The sequence below is a fragment of the Heterocephalus glaber genome, unplaced genomic scaffold, assembly GCF_053883595.1.
Source record: "Heterocephalus glaber isolate CG9 unplaced genomic scaffold, H.glaber_assembly_v1.0 deba00001461, whole genome shotgun sequence".
NCBI classification, from domain to species: Eukaryota; Metazoa; Chordata; class Mammalia; order Rodentia; family Bathyergidae; genus Heterocephalus; species Heterocephalus glaber.
The window spans coordinates 3741203-3757216 of NW_028258308.1; the positions used below are offsets into that span (position 1 = coordinate 3741203).

The window sequence follows — 16014 nt, forward strand, 5'->3', positions numbered from 1 at the left end:
AGGCATTTGTAGTTTTGATATTGAGTGACCTGCATTTTGCCAACACAAGATTTTGAGTCCTGTAAACTTCCCAATTTTACAGGTGAAAAATGATATTTCACTGTTGTTCATGTGCACTTAGAGGAAGGAGGTGGAACATCTTTTCATATGTTTGAATTTATTTCTGATGGAGTGTCAGTTTATACTGCGATCAGTTAGGTTGATCGTAGTTAAGAGATCAGACCACAGTTGACTCAATTCATTTTTTCTCACAAAGCTGTCTGGAGATGAAGAGTTTAGGCCAGCTGGTTGCTCTCAGGTTTGTCACAGACTCAGGTTTTCTTTTCCCTTTTGCTGGGGGGATTGGACCCCGTGGCCTCACACATGCTAGGCAAGTGGTCTACCACTGAGCAACACCACCACCAGCCCTCAAGATCCTTCCTCCGGCACCACATTAGTATATGTCTTCCACCTTTAAGTTTACTTTATGGCTTGTACCATAAATATTTATAAATTCCCTGTCCCACATCTTATCCACCTTTCCCATTGGTGAGATTGCTCCTTCAGGAATCAGCCAATTCTTAGAGATAACAAAGAACCCAGTGGGGAGCAGGTGTTTTGTAGTGTAGATATTCTAATTTTTCTATAGTTGAATTTATGTGTTTCCTTTTTTAGATAGTTTCTGGTTTTGAGTTATATTTAGGAAGGCCTTCTCTCTGCAAAGTCTCTCATCCTGTAACACGTTCACAAGGATTCAGACCTTGACAGATTCAACTCTAAGGTCAAAGATCTCTTGGAAACCAATTTCGTACATAAGGTGTAAACAACAACAGTGGTAGCTGGCTCCCTGTTACCTCGGAGGCTTGAGAGTACCATTAAAGTGGTCTGACCCTGTGATAACAGTGGTGAGTGGTGGCTCCAACATCAATGCCAACTGCAGGTCCCTTCAACCCAGTTCCTAGGAGTCTGCATCATTGTCGCACAGCAAGAATTTGGACTGAGCGAGATCCCTACAATGTTTCTGAAGTGGAACACTAGGTAGTCACGTCAGAAAATTATTACTTCACCCTTGAACAGTATAGAGGGTGGGGTACCAAAATCCCTCATAGGGCCACAAACCTGAGTTTTAAGTTTTGACTCATCCGAAACTAAACTACTACTGCCTGCTATTGATTGAAAGCCTTACCAATAACGTCAACAGCTGACTGATACATATTTTGTATATGTATCATATATGGTGAAAAATATGTGAGAACTGGGAGAGATCAGTTCTGATTGCCATGCACCCTTTCCTGGAGGGGAAAGTGGTCCCATGGAGGCGACTAGCAGCAGTGCTCTGAGTGGATCCTCACAGCACATGAACTCAGTGCAGCAGCACCAGGAGGCAGCTACGAGATCACCATGGCAGCAAAGTGTCAGTTTAATTCTATGCAGTTATGATTCAGTACTGCATCTTTACATTTCTCTCCACTGTAAATGGCATCACGGACAGTATGTATAAATTTTGATGAATTTTAACTTTTTTAGACAGATTTATATCTTAGGATAAAAATGATAAAACAGACTATTACCTACATATATTTTACACAGTCATGGCCTACCCAACTTTTTCTGAATTTTCTTGATATTTCTAGGTTATGTGGTTTGTGAGTTTTTTCCAAATTGTCTCAAATCTCCAAAAAGTCCATGCATAAGTGAAAAAATAATCTGTGTATAATTGCACCAGTGCAGTTCAAACCCTTATCGTTAGAGGGCTAACTGTAATAGGAAACCCAAAAGAATCAGAGAAGTGTTCATTTGCAAACCAGAGGCACTACATCTGCAAATTGGCAGGCTCTCCCTTGGTCTGCCAGCCCCCTTCCCGCCTTTGGGAACAGCCAGAGGGGCCGGCCTGGCACAGCACCCCACACCCACAGCCTGGTGGTAGAGGGGCCTCCCCTCTGCCAAATCTGGACATCAGCTAATCTCTTTTGTAAATTCCTCTTGCTTATTCTGGGAGACTGGCAATCTTCCTCTTGGAAGAGAGAGCTTTCCATAAGATTCTACCTTGAGAAGAACAGTTTAATTGGTTCAAAACACATTTTGATTGATTTTTTAGTTTTGAACCCAAGGCCTTTGCATTGAGTTCCACATGCCCTCCTTTTTGAGATGGGGCTTCACTAAGTCACTAAATTGCCCAAGCTGGGCACAAACTTGTAGTTCTCCTGACTCAGGCTCTCAAAGTGCTGGGATTACAGGCATGTGCTACCATACCCAGAAAAATGCATTTTTAAAAGATTTCAGGTTGATATACACAAGGAGCTTTACAAATCAAACATTTATTAAAAGAATATTCCAAGCTTTACTTCTAATGCTGTCCATAGTTCATAGTTCTGAGACATTCACCTGAAGCCAGGCAGGGTGGTATACGCCTGTGATTTCAGACACTTGGCGGGCTGAGGCAGAGACTGTGAGTTCAAACCCAGCCTAGGCAACTGAACAAGTCCCCGCCTCAAAACAGAAAGAAAGGAAGGAAGGAAGGGAGAGTGTGGGAGGGAGGAGACAGAAAGAAAGAGAAAGAAAAGAAGGAAGGAGGGAAAGAAAGATGGAGAGACAGAAAGAGGAGAGAGGAAGAAAGAAAGGAAAGAAGAAAGAAACAGAAAAATTCACCTGAACTCCTGGAGTTATAAAAATCTTGTCCACATGTTTAAATACCGCATTGTTTCTCTGGTGTGAGAAACTGAATGTGGAAATAAGGGCTGAGATGTGTAATGGATGTTGGGAAATGGGAAGAAAGTGTTCAAATGGGAAGGGGAACAGGGAGGAGGGAGGGAGAAAGGAGGGAAGGGACAAGAAAGAAGTGAAAATAGAAGGAAAAATGGAAACAGAGCTTTTGTACATGGGGGGAGGGGCTTGAGGGGGGGAATGGGAGAAAATAATAAAAAATAAAAATAAATTTAAAATTTTTAAAAAATAAAAAATAAATAAAATTAAAATCTTGTCCTAAGGTGGTTGTGGTGCATGGGCCTGTAGTCCCAGCTACCCGGGAGGCTGAGGCAGGAAGGTCAGTTGGGCCCAGGAACTCGAGGCCAAGTGGGTAACATAACAAGATGTCATTTCAAAACTTGACTCATTACCACTGGAATAGAAAATTCAATGTATACCAGGTTGGAAATAGCACCTTAATTTGTTCCTTCTAAATGGAATTAAACCCAAAAGGCATTACTGTATATTGTATACTCTAAGGGAATAAGATAAAATATTTGAAGCCAGATACAAAATTAACACCATATTAAATTTAATTTCAAACCACTGACATTACCTCCTCCGCCCCTCACCTTCATCCAGGGGGATAGCTAGGGCAGTAACAGGAAGAAACTAAATAATAACTGACTTGGCAACAGGTTCTTATAAGCTACAACAATCCTAGAATTCCTGATTTTTAATTGACAAATAATTTGATAGCAACCAAAAGTTAACAGAAAAATAATTCTAAGAATTATATGATCTTTTCATTTCACAGAAGATTAAAATCACAGTGATTCCAAGGATATGTTCTCAAGCCACAGTGGGTTATCATACTGAGGCTGTAGGTCTGCTACTCTTTCCACTGCTAAGACAACTTCTAAACTTAGCAGATTATTTTAGTAAACTTGAAGGAGGAAAGGCCAGTAGAAGTACCATACAGTACAGACCAGTATGTGAGACCTCATAATTATTTTAAAAAGACTAAGCTTCCGGGGGAACAAAACAGAAAAGGTTTGTTAGTTGGAGAAATAAGATACACCATAACCACTGAACTGATTCTTGCAGACATTGTCTGTTTGAGGTATATGCAAAGAATTTTTAGAAGGTAGAAATTAAGTCAAGTGTAACAAGTTTAAAAAAAAAAAAAGCAAAAATTTTAAGGACTGACACAAGGGACGTACAAAGGTTGAACATCAAATTTTAATTGCGAAAACTTGTATCCAGTCCTCAAATTATTAACATGAAAAGGAATGATAAATTAATTTTATCATTACCATATCACCATGTAACAAGCCCTTGTTACAAAATCCATCTACTGTCTCCAAAAAACCAATAGAAAACCCATACATTATATTACCTAATGATCTATTAACAGATGAAATTTTAACCAACTTTATAACAGGAAACTATAAACAGAAGTACAACCACATAGCTTAAAATATGGAGAAAAGATGGGTAAAAAATTATCTTAGCCTGTAGTAGTCTTTTACTTTTTAAAATTTTTATAAAATACACTAATTTCCCAAAATAAAGAATATTATGACACATTGGTGTCAACTTACACAGATGAAAGCTGGCGTCAGCTTTTTCCTAACTAAAGTTCATTTCACCAAACCATTATATATTACATGAATATCCAAGTAAAGTATTTAAAAAAAATTCAACGCACAAGAACATAATATACAGTGTTTTATAAAAAACAGGTTAACTTAGGAATGATTTCATTTCCAACCACATTATATATATGTTTAAGATGATGAAACTTCTTGCTACTACAAGAAGACTTTTCAGTTTATGTTTCTATTTCCCAGCTTTAACGCTTAAGAGAGAAGAGGAAGAGGGAGAAGAGGAGGAGGAGGAGGAGGAAGAAAGGAAGATGTTTGTTTCTTTCCTTATTTCCATGAAAAGCTGTGGTAACAATCTCTTTCACTACCAGGCTGTCTTCCCTCCTTTGATTTGCAGGACTACCCAGACCCATGACTGAGTGGCAGGGTAATGAGATTGGTGGAAGAAGCCAAAGACAACAAAGAATGAATAAAAAGACGACTCAGTTGGGCCCTGCTGCAGTCATCAGGTGTGGCACCCTCACTCCCACCAAGCCTTGCAGAGCTTCACTAGCAGTCACAGGAGCACCCTCCTAGATGACGTCGGGACACAAAAAGTGTTTTCACTAAGGACTTGTGGAATGGCTAATGGATGTCTTGGCCAGGGAGGGGCCGAGTGCACTCAAGAGACCTTGGTCAGTAGTGGCTTTGGGGGTAGAGAAGAGAATGCTGTTTATTTTATACCTCCTGCCATGGTCAAGTTTGAGTGCAAACTAAGCTCAAGAGGAAACTGCAATGAGATATACACACCATGCAGTCTATATTACTGTGGGAATCCAGTAACGCATGCAAGAGGGTGGAGAAAGAATCACAATGGATGAATGTAAACTTTTCACAGTGTTTCTTACAGCCTTTGACTTTAACACAAGGGTATCATTTACCACCACTATCTCACAAATGTTTTATTGTGTCCCAGGCATGCACATCACTTGGGTTAAAATGGAAATTACGTTTTGTAGCCATTCTCAGACAGTGAGCACAACTTCAATGTCACCTACTTTCCAACCAATGCATTGGGCTGCTTCTGTTATAAAACTAAACATATTTCTGAATACATTTTTAGTCAATGGTTGTGCTTTATATTTCCTTATCACTTCACAAATTTTGGTGCAGGAAAGTTAAAAGAAAAAATCCACAAAAATTAAATTGAGGACTGGGTCTTCAGGTTGATTCCTGGTCAAACTAGAAAGACAGGGAATCACTAACCTTCTTCTCTCAACTTTCTGACTCCCTACCCCAGGCCCTTGATACTGATTCAGTCGTATGTTGGCTTCCTGAAGAGGAAACTCAAATTAGGAACTGGAATTTCTATCTTAAGAAAGCAAATTAGAACAGTGGGGAACAGGGGGTGGGGTAGGGAAGATGCATTCTATGACAAAAAGAATCTTTTGTTCTCAACAGGAGGTAATCCAGCCTCTCCTCAGCGATCATTCATAAATTAATAATTTCTTAAAATCATAATCCAAAGAATTTATCCATCACAAGAAAAGTTCAAGTTTAAAAAAGCAAATAAATTAGTTAGGCCTTGTAAACAATTGTCCATTTTAGTTATACATCTTTAAAAAAAAAAAGGTTTCTCTGTATAGTACATCAGACAGTACAAGGCACACCTTACACATCAGAATCCAGAGTGACAAAACCCACACAGACCCCCCGCCTCATTCTGCTCGCCGGCAAAACTGCTGGGGGCTCTGGAACCACACACGCACCCTTCGGTCAGCTCCTGACCACCTGGAAGTCCACAGATGTGCTCTTTCCATGACATTACTTTGTGCTATTTCATTGTGTGATGTGATTTTAAGCCTTCTCAGTGTTACTCTCTTCAGATGTTTTCCACAAAGCTTCCTGGGAAGAGGCCGGTTTTTCCGTTACGTTGCAATGTGCCTTTGAACCAGCCATCTTCTCGTTTTTTATGAACAAACACAATATCTCCTTCTTTAAGTTCAAGTTCTGCCTCACTCTGAGGAGGATAGGAAACCACCACCCTGTGCCTACAAAAGAGAGAGAGACCTTGGTTAGGGTACTCAGGACAGTGACACAAATGGGGCAGTATTTGGTCTGCATGAGCCTTCAACATAAAGAGAACAGAGAGCAGCATGGATTTGTTTAGAAGGGTTCATAAAAATGCAAAATACAACTGTTCTCCATTTAGTAGAGACTGCTACTGACAGATTAGATGTGCGTACCAGACCACTACTGGTGGCTCCAAGTGGTTTGTTTGAACGACCTGTAGAGGGAGAGCCATTTTTGTCCCCTCCTCGTATTTGTATCTTATTCATACAGCAGCAAAGTTTTGTTCAATCTCCCAGGGGGGAACCATTTCTGTCCTGCGCTCTACTCCGGGAAGAGAGGACTGGGCTTGACTGGTGAGGCCCGGAGGAGGAGCTGAGCAGATGGGATCAGCCCTTCAGAGGCCGTGCCTAGCCTCTGTGCTGTAAGCATCCAGGGCTCTAGGGCCAGGCCTTCCTTGAGGAGGTAAATGTGGAAGTCAAGTCTCTCTGTGTCCCTTTTTTTGTTTGTTTATTTTTGTTTTTTGAGACAGGGTCTTGCTACGTAATTCAGACTGCCCTTGAACTCACTATGTAGCCTAGGCTGACCTCAAAATAGCAGCGATCCTCCTGCCTCAGCCTCCGGAGTGCTGGGATTACAGGTGTTTGCCACTATGCCTGGCATTGTCCCTTATTTTGCGGTTTGCCAGAGATGAAGCAGCAATTTGTGAGGAAGTTTATCTGCTTTTCACAGCCAAATTCTCCCCTGGGAGGTGGTCCCAAGGTCTAGACATGGCTGGGAGGCCTAGTCATGAATTCAGTCCTCCACGGTGAGCAGTGAGGTTGACACGCGGATCTCCATTATTCTCATACCCGCCCGTTCCTCTTTGGCTCTCAGCTCAGACATCAGTGGGAAAAGACGAAATTAACACTTAAACACTGCAGCAGCCTGGCTGGTTTCACATTTCCTGTCTCCTGCCTCCATGCCTTCTACTCTTCCTACACAGAACTGGTCAGCAGCCAAGGAGGCCAAGGCAAAGTGACCTATTTTAGGTTCCATATTCTTTTCTCCTCTTATTTCTCTCCTTTACACATCTCTTGCTTTTCCCAGCCAAACAGTGCTATGCAGTGGTTCCCTCCAGATGGCCCCAGTGAGCCTCCAGTATTCTCACACCTGTGCAGTCCCCTCCCATGATCCATAGGGTTGACTTGCATGACAAACAAAATATTATGAAAGTGGCAATGTGTGATTTTTGAGGCGAGGTCATTAATGGCATTGTTGTTTCTAATTCACCTTCTCCTGAATACTTATTCTGGGAAAAAACCAGCTGCCATGCTGTAAGGATACTCAACACCCCTATGGAAGAGACCACAAGGTATGGAACTGAGACCTCTTTCCAAAAGCCCGATCTAACCATCCAACATCTTAGACGTGGATCCTCCAGCACAGTCAAGTCCATTAGAGCCTGGTTCTTTCATCAACCTTCATTCTGCAAAAACCAGAATCCACTCATATTAAGAAGGACCACAGTAAGAATCTCAGATTATTACACCACTAAAAAGGTATCTCTGCAAAAGCCCAATGACTCAGCTCCTTTGGCACAGGGTCCAAAATACTCTCCAAGATCTGAAGCCAAAAGCATAACATGAAGATGGGTTCACTGTTTTTAAGAAACATTCAGCAAATTCAAACATGAACATTTACAGACCACAAAGCTCTGGGTTCCAGAAGATAAGGTAGCATAGAAGAGAAAGGAACATGGCATTGGGAGAAGCCCAGCTCTGCAGGCTGACACAGTCTTTAAGGTCGGTTAAAGACCACTCTGGGACAGTTATCTTAGCTCTCTCAGCCTCGATTTCTTTATCTGCAGAGTGGGACTACAGTGAGTCAAACAAGTACTTAACACAGTGCAAGGAGACAACTGGAGTGAGGCCTTCTGCATGATAACCGACACATCATCAGGCCCAAATGCCAGCGCCCACTGTGATCCACCACACGGCTCATGCGAGGGCAGCCAAGGGCCTGGCACTTCCCAGAGGTCAAGTACAGAGCATGGGCCACTCAGCGGCTGGCTCCTCTAGTCAGAAAATGAACTCAGAACCTAGAGTCTCTTGATAATGAGACTTAACAAATTTTAAAATGGCATAGTTTTGCAATCCCTTCTCTGTCATCTTTTTAAAAAAAGCAAGACAAACAACTTCATCATGGACTTATCTGAAGGAAGTATTCCAGATGAGATTTCTCAGCTCTTCTGCCAACATGCTAAAACTCCATGTAAAAAGCAATGATGCAGTTGCCATTTGGGGCAAGTTAAAATTTAAGCAAAGCTTTACAATTATGGAAAAAAGTATACAAGGGACTCAAAACATACTCAGAGCAGATCTCTCCCATCATGCATTTCCAACTGATTCTCTGCAAGCTGCCTTAAAGGTGAAAATGAAAAAAAATAGTTGGAAAAACTTGAAATGAATTAGATTAATATTTGCATTTTTATAAAATGCACTAAACCAATTTTGTCAAAAAAATTTTTTTGAACTAGTAACTGCTGTTGGGCTAAGAACATAATCTTCCTGCCAAGTTCCCAGGGGGAGCAAATTTTCATTGCTAAGTTATAAACCTCTGGGGGGGCGGAATGGGAAACCACGTGCATAATGGAAACTGTGACACAGTCTCGATCATATGAAGACTACCAGGTGCAGCAGCGACAATCTGCACTTAGAAATCTCCCTGCTTAGGTCCCGGCCTCACATCTTGTGAGGTGGTTTATGCAGAGATTTCTAATACAGACTCACAAGGCCAAGTACTGGGCGCAACAGGCCAACTATCTCAGGCAACGAATGGCCTCGCTAAGTCCAGTGTTTACAGACCAACAAACAGATGGAAGGCACAGATGTAGGGGAACTTTGCATCTGCTGCCCACACTCTGCCTCCCAGGATCACGCTTGTCATTATGCGAAAAGGGCTTTTGGGCAGCTCTGAACCCCAGAAGCCAAAGACCTCTCTTCATCCTTCCATGGCACCTGTAATCCACCTCCGAAACCCGCACCCTTTCCATCCCTCTTTAGTGTTACTGGTACCATTCTGCTTGACAAGCTTATTACCTGCCACCTCCTGCTTCAAGTCTCTCCCTGTCCCCAATCCATTCTACACAAAACTCACATATTAATAGTCCAAATGGCAGCTCTATTTGTAGCTACCCATTGCTGAAAAATCATTAACACCTCCCCAACGCCTGTGAGGGAGGTTAATCCTCAGACTGGTTCACAAAGTCCTCAATGATCCGGCCTTAATCTTTCTTTATGGCTAAAGCTGCTATCATAATTGTGAATGTACCAAACACTCCTTGCAGCTGAACGTGTCTCCCAAATATGGTCTTCCCTTCTCTCACACCATACCTTGGCTTATGTGGTTCCTTCCTCTGGGACTTTGACAATATCTCTGCCCATCCACACCCTATCAATCTCTCAAAGCCTGGCTCCAATTCTCCCCTGTGAAATCTCTAGCCCCATGGCTGGAAGTAATTTCATGCCTGACTAAATCCCAAAGGCCTCCATGTATATTTCTTATGGCACTTAGCACAGTCTACACTGTATTATTACCATCTGTGTCCCTGCCTCATTTATGTTACCAGATCATAATCCGCTTGAGGAGTGAAATGATGCTAAATTCACTATAATTCTTATTAAGCATGTCAAATGATGAAAAGAAAAGGTCTAATTTTATAGTAAAGCTATTTTTTAAAGGTACAATGTTCACTAAAAAGGATGAAATTCTGGCATATGCTACAACATGAAGGAAATGTGAAGCATTATATTGAATGAAATAAGAAACATGCAAAAAGACAAGCGTTGTAGGCTACACTTACAACTAACCCAGGATAATGACTCATAGAGAAAGAGAGGCGAATGATAATTTCAGGGGCTGAGGGCAAGGAGAAATGGGCAGCTAGTTTAAAAGATACAGAGTTTCCATTAGGATGATGAAAATTTTCTAGAGGTAAACAGTGAATATACTTGATGTTGCTATACTCTATACTGGAAAAATTGGTGAATTTTATCTATATTTTACCACATTTAACTAAGATAAGTGAATGAATGAATGAAATGGAAATACTAGGAAAAGAAAAGAAGGAAAGGGAGGTAAGAAGGAAGGCAAAAAGGAAGGAAGAAAGGAGTGAGGAAGGACAGAAGGAAAGGGAGTGAGGAAGGAGGGAAGGAAAGAAATGACGGAAGAAGGAAGTGAGGGATGAAGGGAAGAACGAAAGGAGAGAGAGGGAGGGAGCAAGGAAGGAAGGAAGGAAGGGGCTGACTGGCACTGTGCCTGCTGGAAAGCACTACCTGATCCCTTTGAACAAAGCACCACGGAGAAGATACGGAGTGCAAACTGTGCCTCAGATTCAGCCTTAAAGAGGCCTGTCACTGGTGGCTTCACAAGCTTAAGGCAGCGTTTGGTAATAGTTCCCAGGGTAGGAGAGAAAAAAAGTCTTGCTGTTATGTAAAGAAGCTCTGGTGACATTCACGCCCACTGCTCCTGGTTTGGCCTATGGTATTCCCACTGCCACCTGGATGGGCACTGGCAATCCTTCATTAGTATAATTTCCTATTTCCTTTCTTTTTCTGGCCTCTCTGGTGAGCTCACACAGTTTCATTTCTCATCTCCCCTGGTCCAGCCCAAATAGGTCTCCCTGTGTCTCTGGAAAGCACTCTTATCTATATCACCCTGGTCTGGGTGAGTAACTATTTACTGCTTTCTGTCAGTTACCACAGCATTCTAATATCCAATTAAGTATTTCACTGGCAAAACCATACTAGCCAGCTTTGTCACTTGCTCAAAGTCCAAGTAAATTATGTCCACTGCTTCACCCAGTGGGTTCATTGTCACTGGCTCAAAGAAATTAATCATGCTGGTTAAGCCCAACTGCCTTTCTGTAAATATATCTCTATCCAATTTGTACGTTTCCAAGTGTTCTAGCTTAATCCTGATCAAAGATCAGAGGTTCTTTTCCAATTTAGGAGATGGACTTATAGGTATGCAGTTATTAGTTTAATTCCTACACACAGACAGAGGTGCCTTGCTGTGTCTCTCTAAGCCCTTTATAGGAGAGGATTAAAAAACCATCACATATATGTTTATTTGCCACCCTTCCTGAAATTTTTTTATTTCCACTTTCTCTTTGCAATTTCCTAATTATCCCTCTAATTATCCCCTCAATCCCTCTAAATTAAACCCTAAAATATTTGTTCTATTATTCCTGCTGTCATCAATTATGCATTTTCTGCCTCCAGGATAAAGTGCTATTTCTTGCTTGTTGTTTTCATTCTCTCTAACAAACACAAAGGAATCCTTTTGTCCTCCAGAGAATTCTCTCAGCTGACACTGAGAGCTGTCAACACACTTCAGGGTCCATCCTTCCTTATTATGAGACTGCTTACGTCTCCACACCATGTGAATGCATCTTTCCACTGCTGGCCCTGGTGGCCCGTCACCATCTTTTATTCATTTTTCTTCTTTTAACTTTAGAGTTATAGGATGTGCTCATGGCTTGAGAGAAGACTTTACGCTTGCTCTCATTTCAGTCTATAGATAAATCCTATCTTGTATTATCCCAATATTAGCCACTGAAAAATATTTCTATGAAATTCTGTCAGTAACATTTCCACCAAAAGAACCCTGCATTTTGTCAGAGCAAGAGTTGTTGATGTTTACATTGTAAATCAAGGAATAACAAGATCTCCAAATGCTTTCTGAATCATCCTGCTGTGAAAGTTGATAGTTCCTTCCTTCAAGGCAATTAGTACTTTTTACTGCATTAAGAGTTTTTAAAATATGCAAACAGGTAATCCCTAAATTATATACTTGGTAGCTTCCTATTAAACCAAAAAATTCATTCCCAGTGGATAACAGAATGTTTTCCTGCACTAGCTTCCTGTTGTTTTTCAGCTAGGCAGACTTAAGAATCCAAGCTAAGTAAATATTATTACCACCACTGCATGAAGGCAAAGGGCTGTGGAAAGTTGGTTGGGCTATTATATTTAATATTCCACTGAACATATGGATTGTAAAAGTATAAACTTGGGCAGAATCTTCTCCAAAGGCCCCTTCCCACTCCTAAAAACTGAAATTGTTACATAAAAAACCTGCCAGAGAATTCCAAGTGCCCATGCCCATCTGTCCCCTCATTAAATTCTCCATGTCCCCAATCTAATGTGCACCCCCTGCTCCCTGAAACGCCATCACCTGTCTGCCTGGGTGATTTCTCCTTTTCAGATGCATTGAACAGCAGGAGGCTGCTGTTGGAAACGGCCCCTCTAAGAGGAAAGGGCTGGAATGCAGAAACCACAGAGATGGGGGACATCTGGCCACTGAAAAGAAATTCGTGATGGGGTAGGGAGGAGCAGTGCCCCAGCTGGGCCCAGGGAGAGTCTGGGCAAAGGGAACGGTCCCTGGCAGCAGTCACACAAATACCACATATGACAGGAAAAGGAGAAGAGAGCCCTCGGGCATGGGAGAAGGGGCTGCTGCAAATCAGTGCCCCTAGGGGAAGAGAGAGCCCCTCTGACCAAAAGACAGCGCACAAGGAACGGGACCAGCTCTGGAGAAAGGAGGTGCTGTCCCTGGAAAGCAAGGGAATGCTGCAGAAAAAAGGGCAGACACTCAGAATAAAACATTAAGTGAAATCACAACACAATTTCAAAGCTTTCCAAAGAGCATAATAGATGAGAGAATGATAGAATGACTCCATTAGTAGGGAGGAAACAGTTTTTTAGTGTAATGTGTCATTCTAAAACTGGTTTCATAAGGATCAGAACTACAGAAAATTGCTTTGCCTCATTATAAAAACAAAAATTGTGTACTTTCTACTTAATGCACACAGGTTGGTTAAAGTTTATTGTTTTCTATTTTTTGTACTTTATTTCTAGGTAAAAAAAACCCCAAAAGTGCCATAAAACCATATGAAGGCTTTAGATTTTGGTGAGCACCAATGTCTTTACCTGACATACAAAGATAAGATGAATTTAAGTCATTTTAAAGTATAATTGTCAACAGTAAGACTTCAAATCTGCAACACAGAAAATGCTACCATGAATTAGAAATTTACTTTATTTATGAGATGCAGGTTTAGGGGGAAGGAAGCTTTCAGGAACAATAAAACAGATGACACTTACATGTTTATTCTTTTATGTTATGTGGAAATAGTACATTATTTTTAGTACACTTCATGATGTTTTCCTGGGCAATGAGTAGTATTTCATTTTCAGTTTATATAATCCTAGTAGACACTTGTCTTATTAAGTATATTTCCTTTCCTAACACACTTCTGGAACCACACTGGCTGTATCAAACAAGACTGCTCCCATTTGTAATCATTATTCAAGGCCAGAATCAAAGCACAAGGCTCATTATTCTGAGTGTAATGGAACCAGGTCACTGGGTCTGGATAAGAGTCGGAACTAAGAAGGAGAACTTAGCGGCTCTTCACAGTCAAGAGGGAGAAGAAAAGAATTCTCTGGGCTGGCAGAATTTTCCAGTTGCTTTATCACCAGTGAGTAATGATGCAAGCTTTCAGTAAAAGCAAAGGAATAGTGGTGGTGGTGGGGGGGGCGGTGCACAGCAGGCTGGTGATGGAAGGCAAGAAGAAAGAAGGAAGTATGAACAAGTTTGCAGGGACTACTTCATCTGGGTACCATTCTGGAGTGTTCAGAGAAAAAAGGAAAGAAGGCTGGATGGAGATCTAACCCGGAACACATGGAAGGAAAAAAGAAAATAGAGTACATGGCTGCAACTGAATAACGTCAAGGCTTGTTGGTACAAATTCAGCTAAGAAAAATTTAGGAGGATGTAGAAAAATATCTTACATATTAGAATAAATTTTTCTGCATAAACCTTGCTACTCATTTCTTAGTTTTCTGCTGGAATGACGCTGAACTCACCTTTCACAAACAACAGGCCTAGACTCATTCACTACAGGACCGAGGGAGGAACAAGCCTGCCGAGGAGGCGGGGCGATGGGCACCGCGGAGTCCAAGGAGCTGGTCTTCCTGTGGAAAGCGTCCTGGGCCAGGGCTGCGCTCGCCATGGCCTGCACCGGGCCATCTGGGTCCATGGGGCAGGAGCCGGCCCTGCCGTGGCCGCCCCCTAGCGGCAGCTCGGGACCCACCGCTCCCTGCAGAGGCAACTCGCTGGCCCCCAGCTCCACTTCCAGGGTGGGGGACGCTGGAGGCGACACTCGGAGCTTCCGTTTGGTGGAGGCACCGGAAAGCAATTTCAACAAACCTTTTTTTTCTTTCTAGAAGAGAAGAAATATGCACATTAGTTGGAGATGGACAAGTATTATTGCTGCTGTAATCGGTAGGTCACTACAGTTTGGAAATGACTTCTGTTCATCTTGGGTTATTCCTACTCTGGCTAATCCTCATCTGGTGTTAACCTGACCTTCTGCTGCTGCTGATTCTCCCTCTCCGCCCGCACGTTTTGTTTTGGATATTCCACTGCTCATTACTCTCTTCTACTGTGATACTAAGATAAACAGATTTTTTTTTTTTAAGGATGTAAAACAAAAACTCACCAATTCACCAACTTATATCTTGGCTTGATAAAAGCACAAGTAGATATTTTAGAATAAAATGAAAATTTCAGAGCATGAATTGAATTGCCTGAGATTCTGCCTGTCCTGTTTCTAGCTGCCATGAGAGAGCTCTGTGTTAATCAAACTCGAGCCTAACAGTACTTTACAGCCACTGCAATGAGCCTTATCACATGCAGGAAAAACCCACGTCTCTCGCTTGTCACCACCTTGATTATATTCCACCAGCCAACAATGACAGAAATCAAACCAATTCTATTATGTGAATACATTCTTGATTTGAAGCCCCCAAACAATGCCACAAAATTCAAGAAAAGCTTCAGTAAATTAATATTTTTATGTCTCTTTTTTGTAAGCAAACGGACAAAAGTTTTCCCCAGGAACTTCATTCCCTAGAAGCTATCTCTTGTTTTTCTTCATTCCCATACTCTAATTGCCAGTGCTCTTTCTGATCACCAAGTCTGACATCATCATTTGAAAATCATCACCTTAAATTGCTCTACTAAGATGTCTACTACCACATTAAGTTCTCTGCATGGAAACACTGCTTGAAAATGGAGCATTTCACGGAGAACTGTTTCTTTAGAAAACTCCACAAGCAAATTGGAATTACTAAGATCCACAAACAGAGACATGAATTATCAGGGGATAAAACACAGGGATGTTTTTCTTGGGAATATGAGTTAGCTCAGCTTCAGTAAAATCCCCTTGGGGAAATGAATCTGATGCTACAATAACACAAACCCATTAGAGACGGAATGGCAGACAACAGGAGACGAGAGCAACCATTTACAGATGATGAGGTTGCATCTCTGGAAGTTCTCCATAGTCCCCATTTGCTTAACACTGCTCTGGGTATGTGTCATCCCGTGGGAAGAGGGGGTGCAAGAGGGCCAGGGAGTCTAGGGAGTGATTGCTAAGGGAACCTCTGGACCTCCTGGCCCTAGGCTGCAGCTGAGCAGAGCCAGTAGATCCCTCATCCAAGCCTCTCCAGGCTGAGGGGATCCTTCCCCATTTCTCTTCAAGGGCTGGCTACGGCTCATCTTACCAGCTTTTGCTCCATTGACTCAACATCACATGTTCCAAGGGGCTACCATGTGCACTCCAATGAACAGCTGCACAAACCTGGGG

At 41.9% G+C, this 16014-nt stretch overlaps 1 protein-coding gene across 4 annotated transcripts in view; it reads right to left on the reverse strand.

Annotated features, from left to right (window-relative positions):
• Window positions 1-3887: 3887 nt before the first annotated feature.
• Window positions 3888-16014, reverse strand: part of Sh3rf1 (SH3 domain containing ring finger 1) — a 166711-nt gene continuing 154584 nt past the window's right edge. For all 4 annotated transcript variants that reach the window (XM_021264926.2, XM_004852919.3, XM_004852920.3 and 1 more), the window contains 2 exons: window positions 14231-14586; window positions 3888-6301 (listed from right to left, as the gene is read on the reverse strand). In XM_021264926.2, the coding sequence (XP_021120585.1) occupies window positions 6133-6301; window positions 14231-14586 (525 nt within the window). In that variant the 3' untranslated portion in view covers window positions 3888-6132. The remainder of the gene's footprint in view (window positions 6302-14230; window positions 14587-16014) is intronic.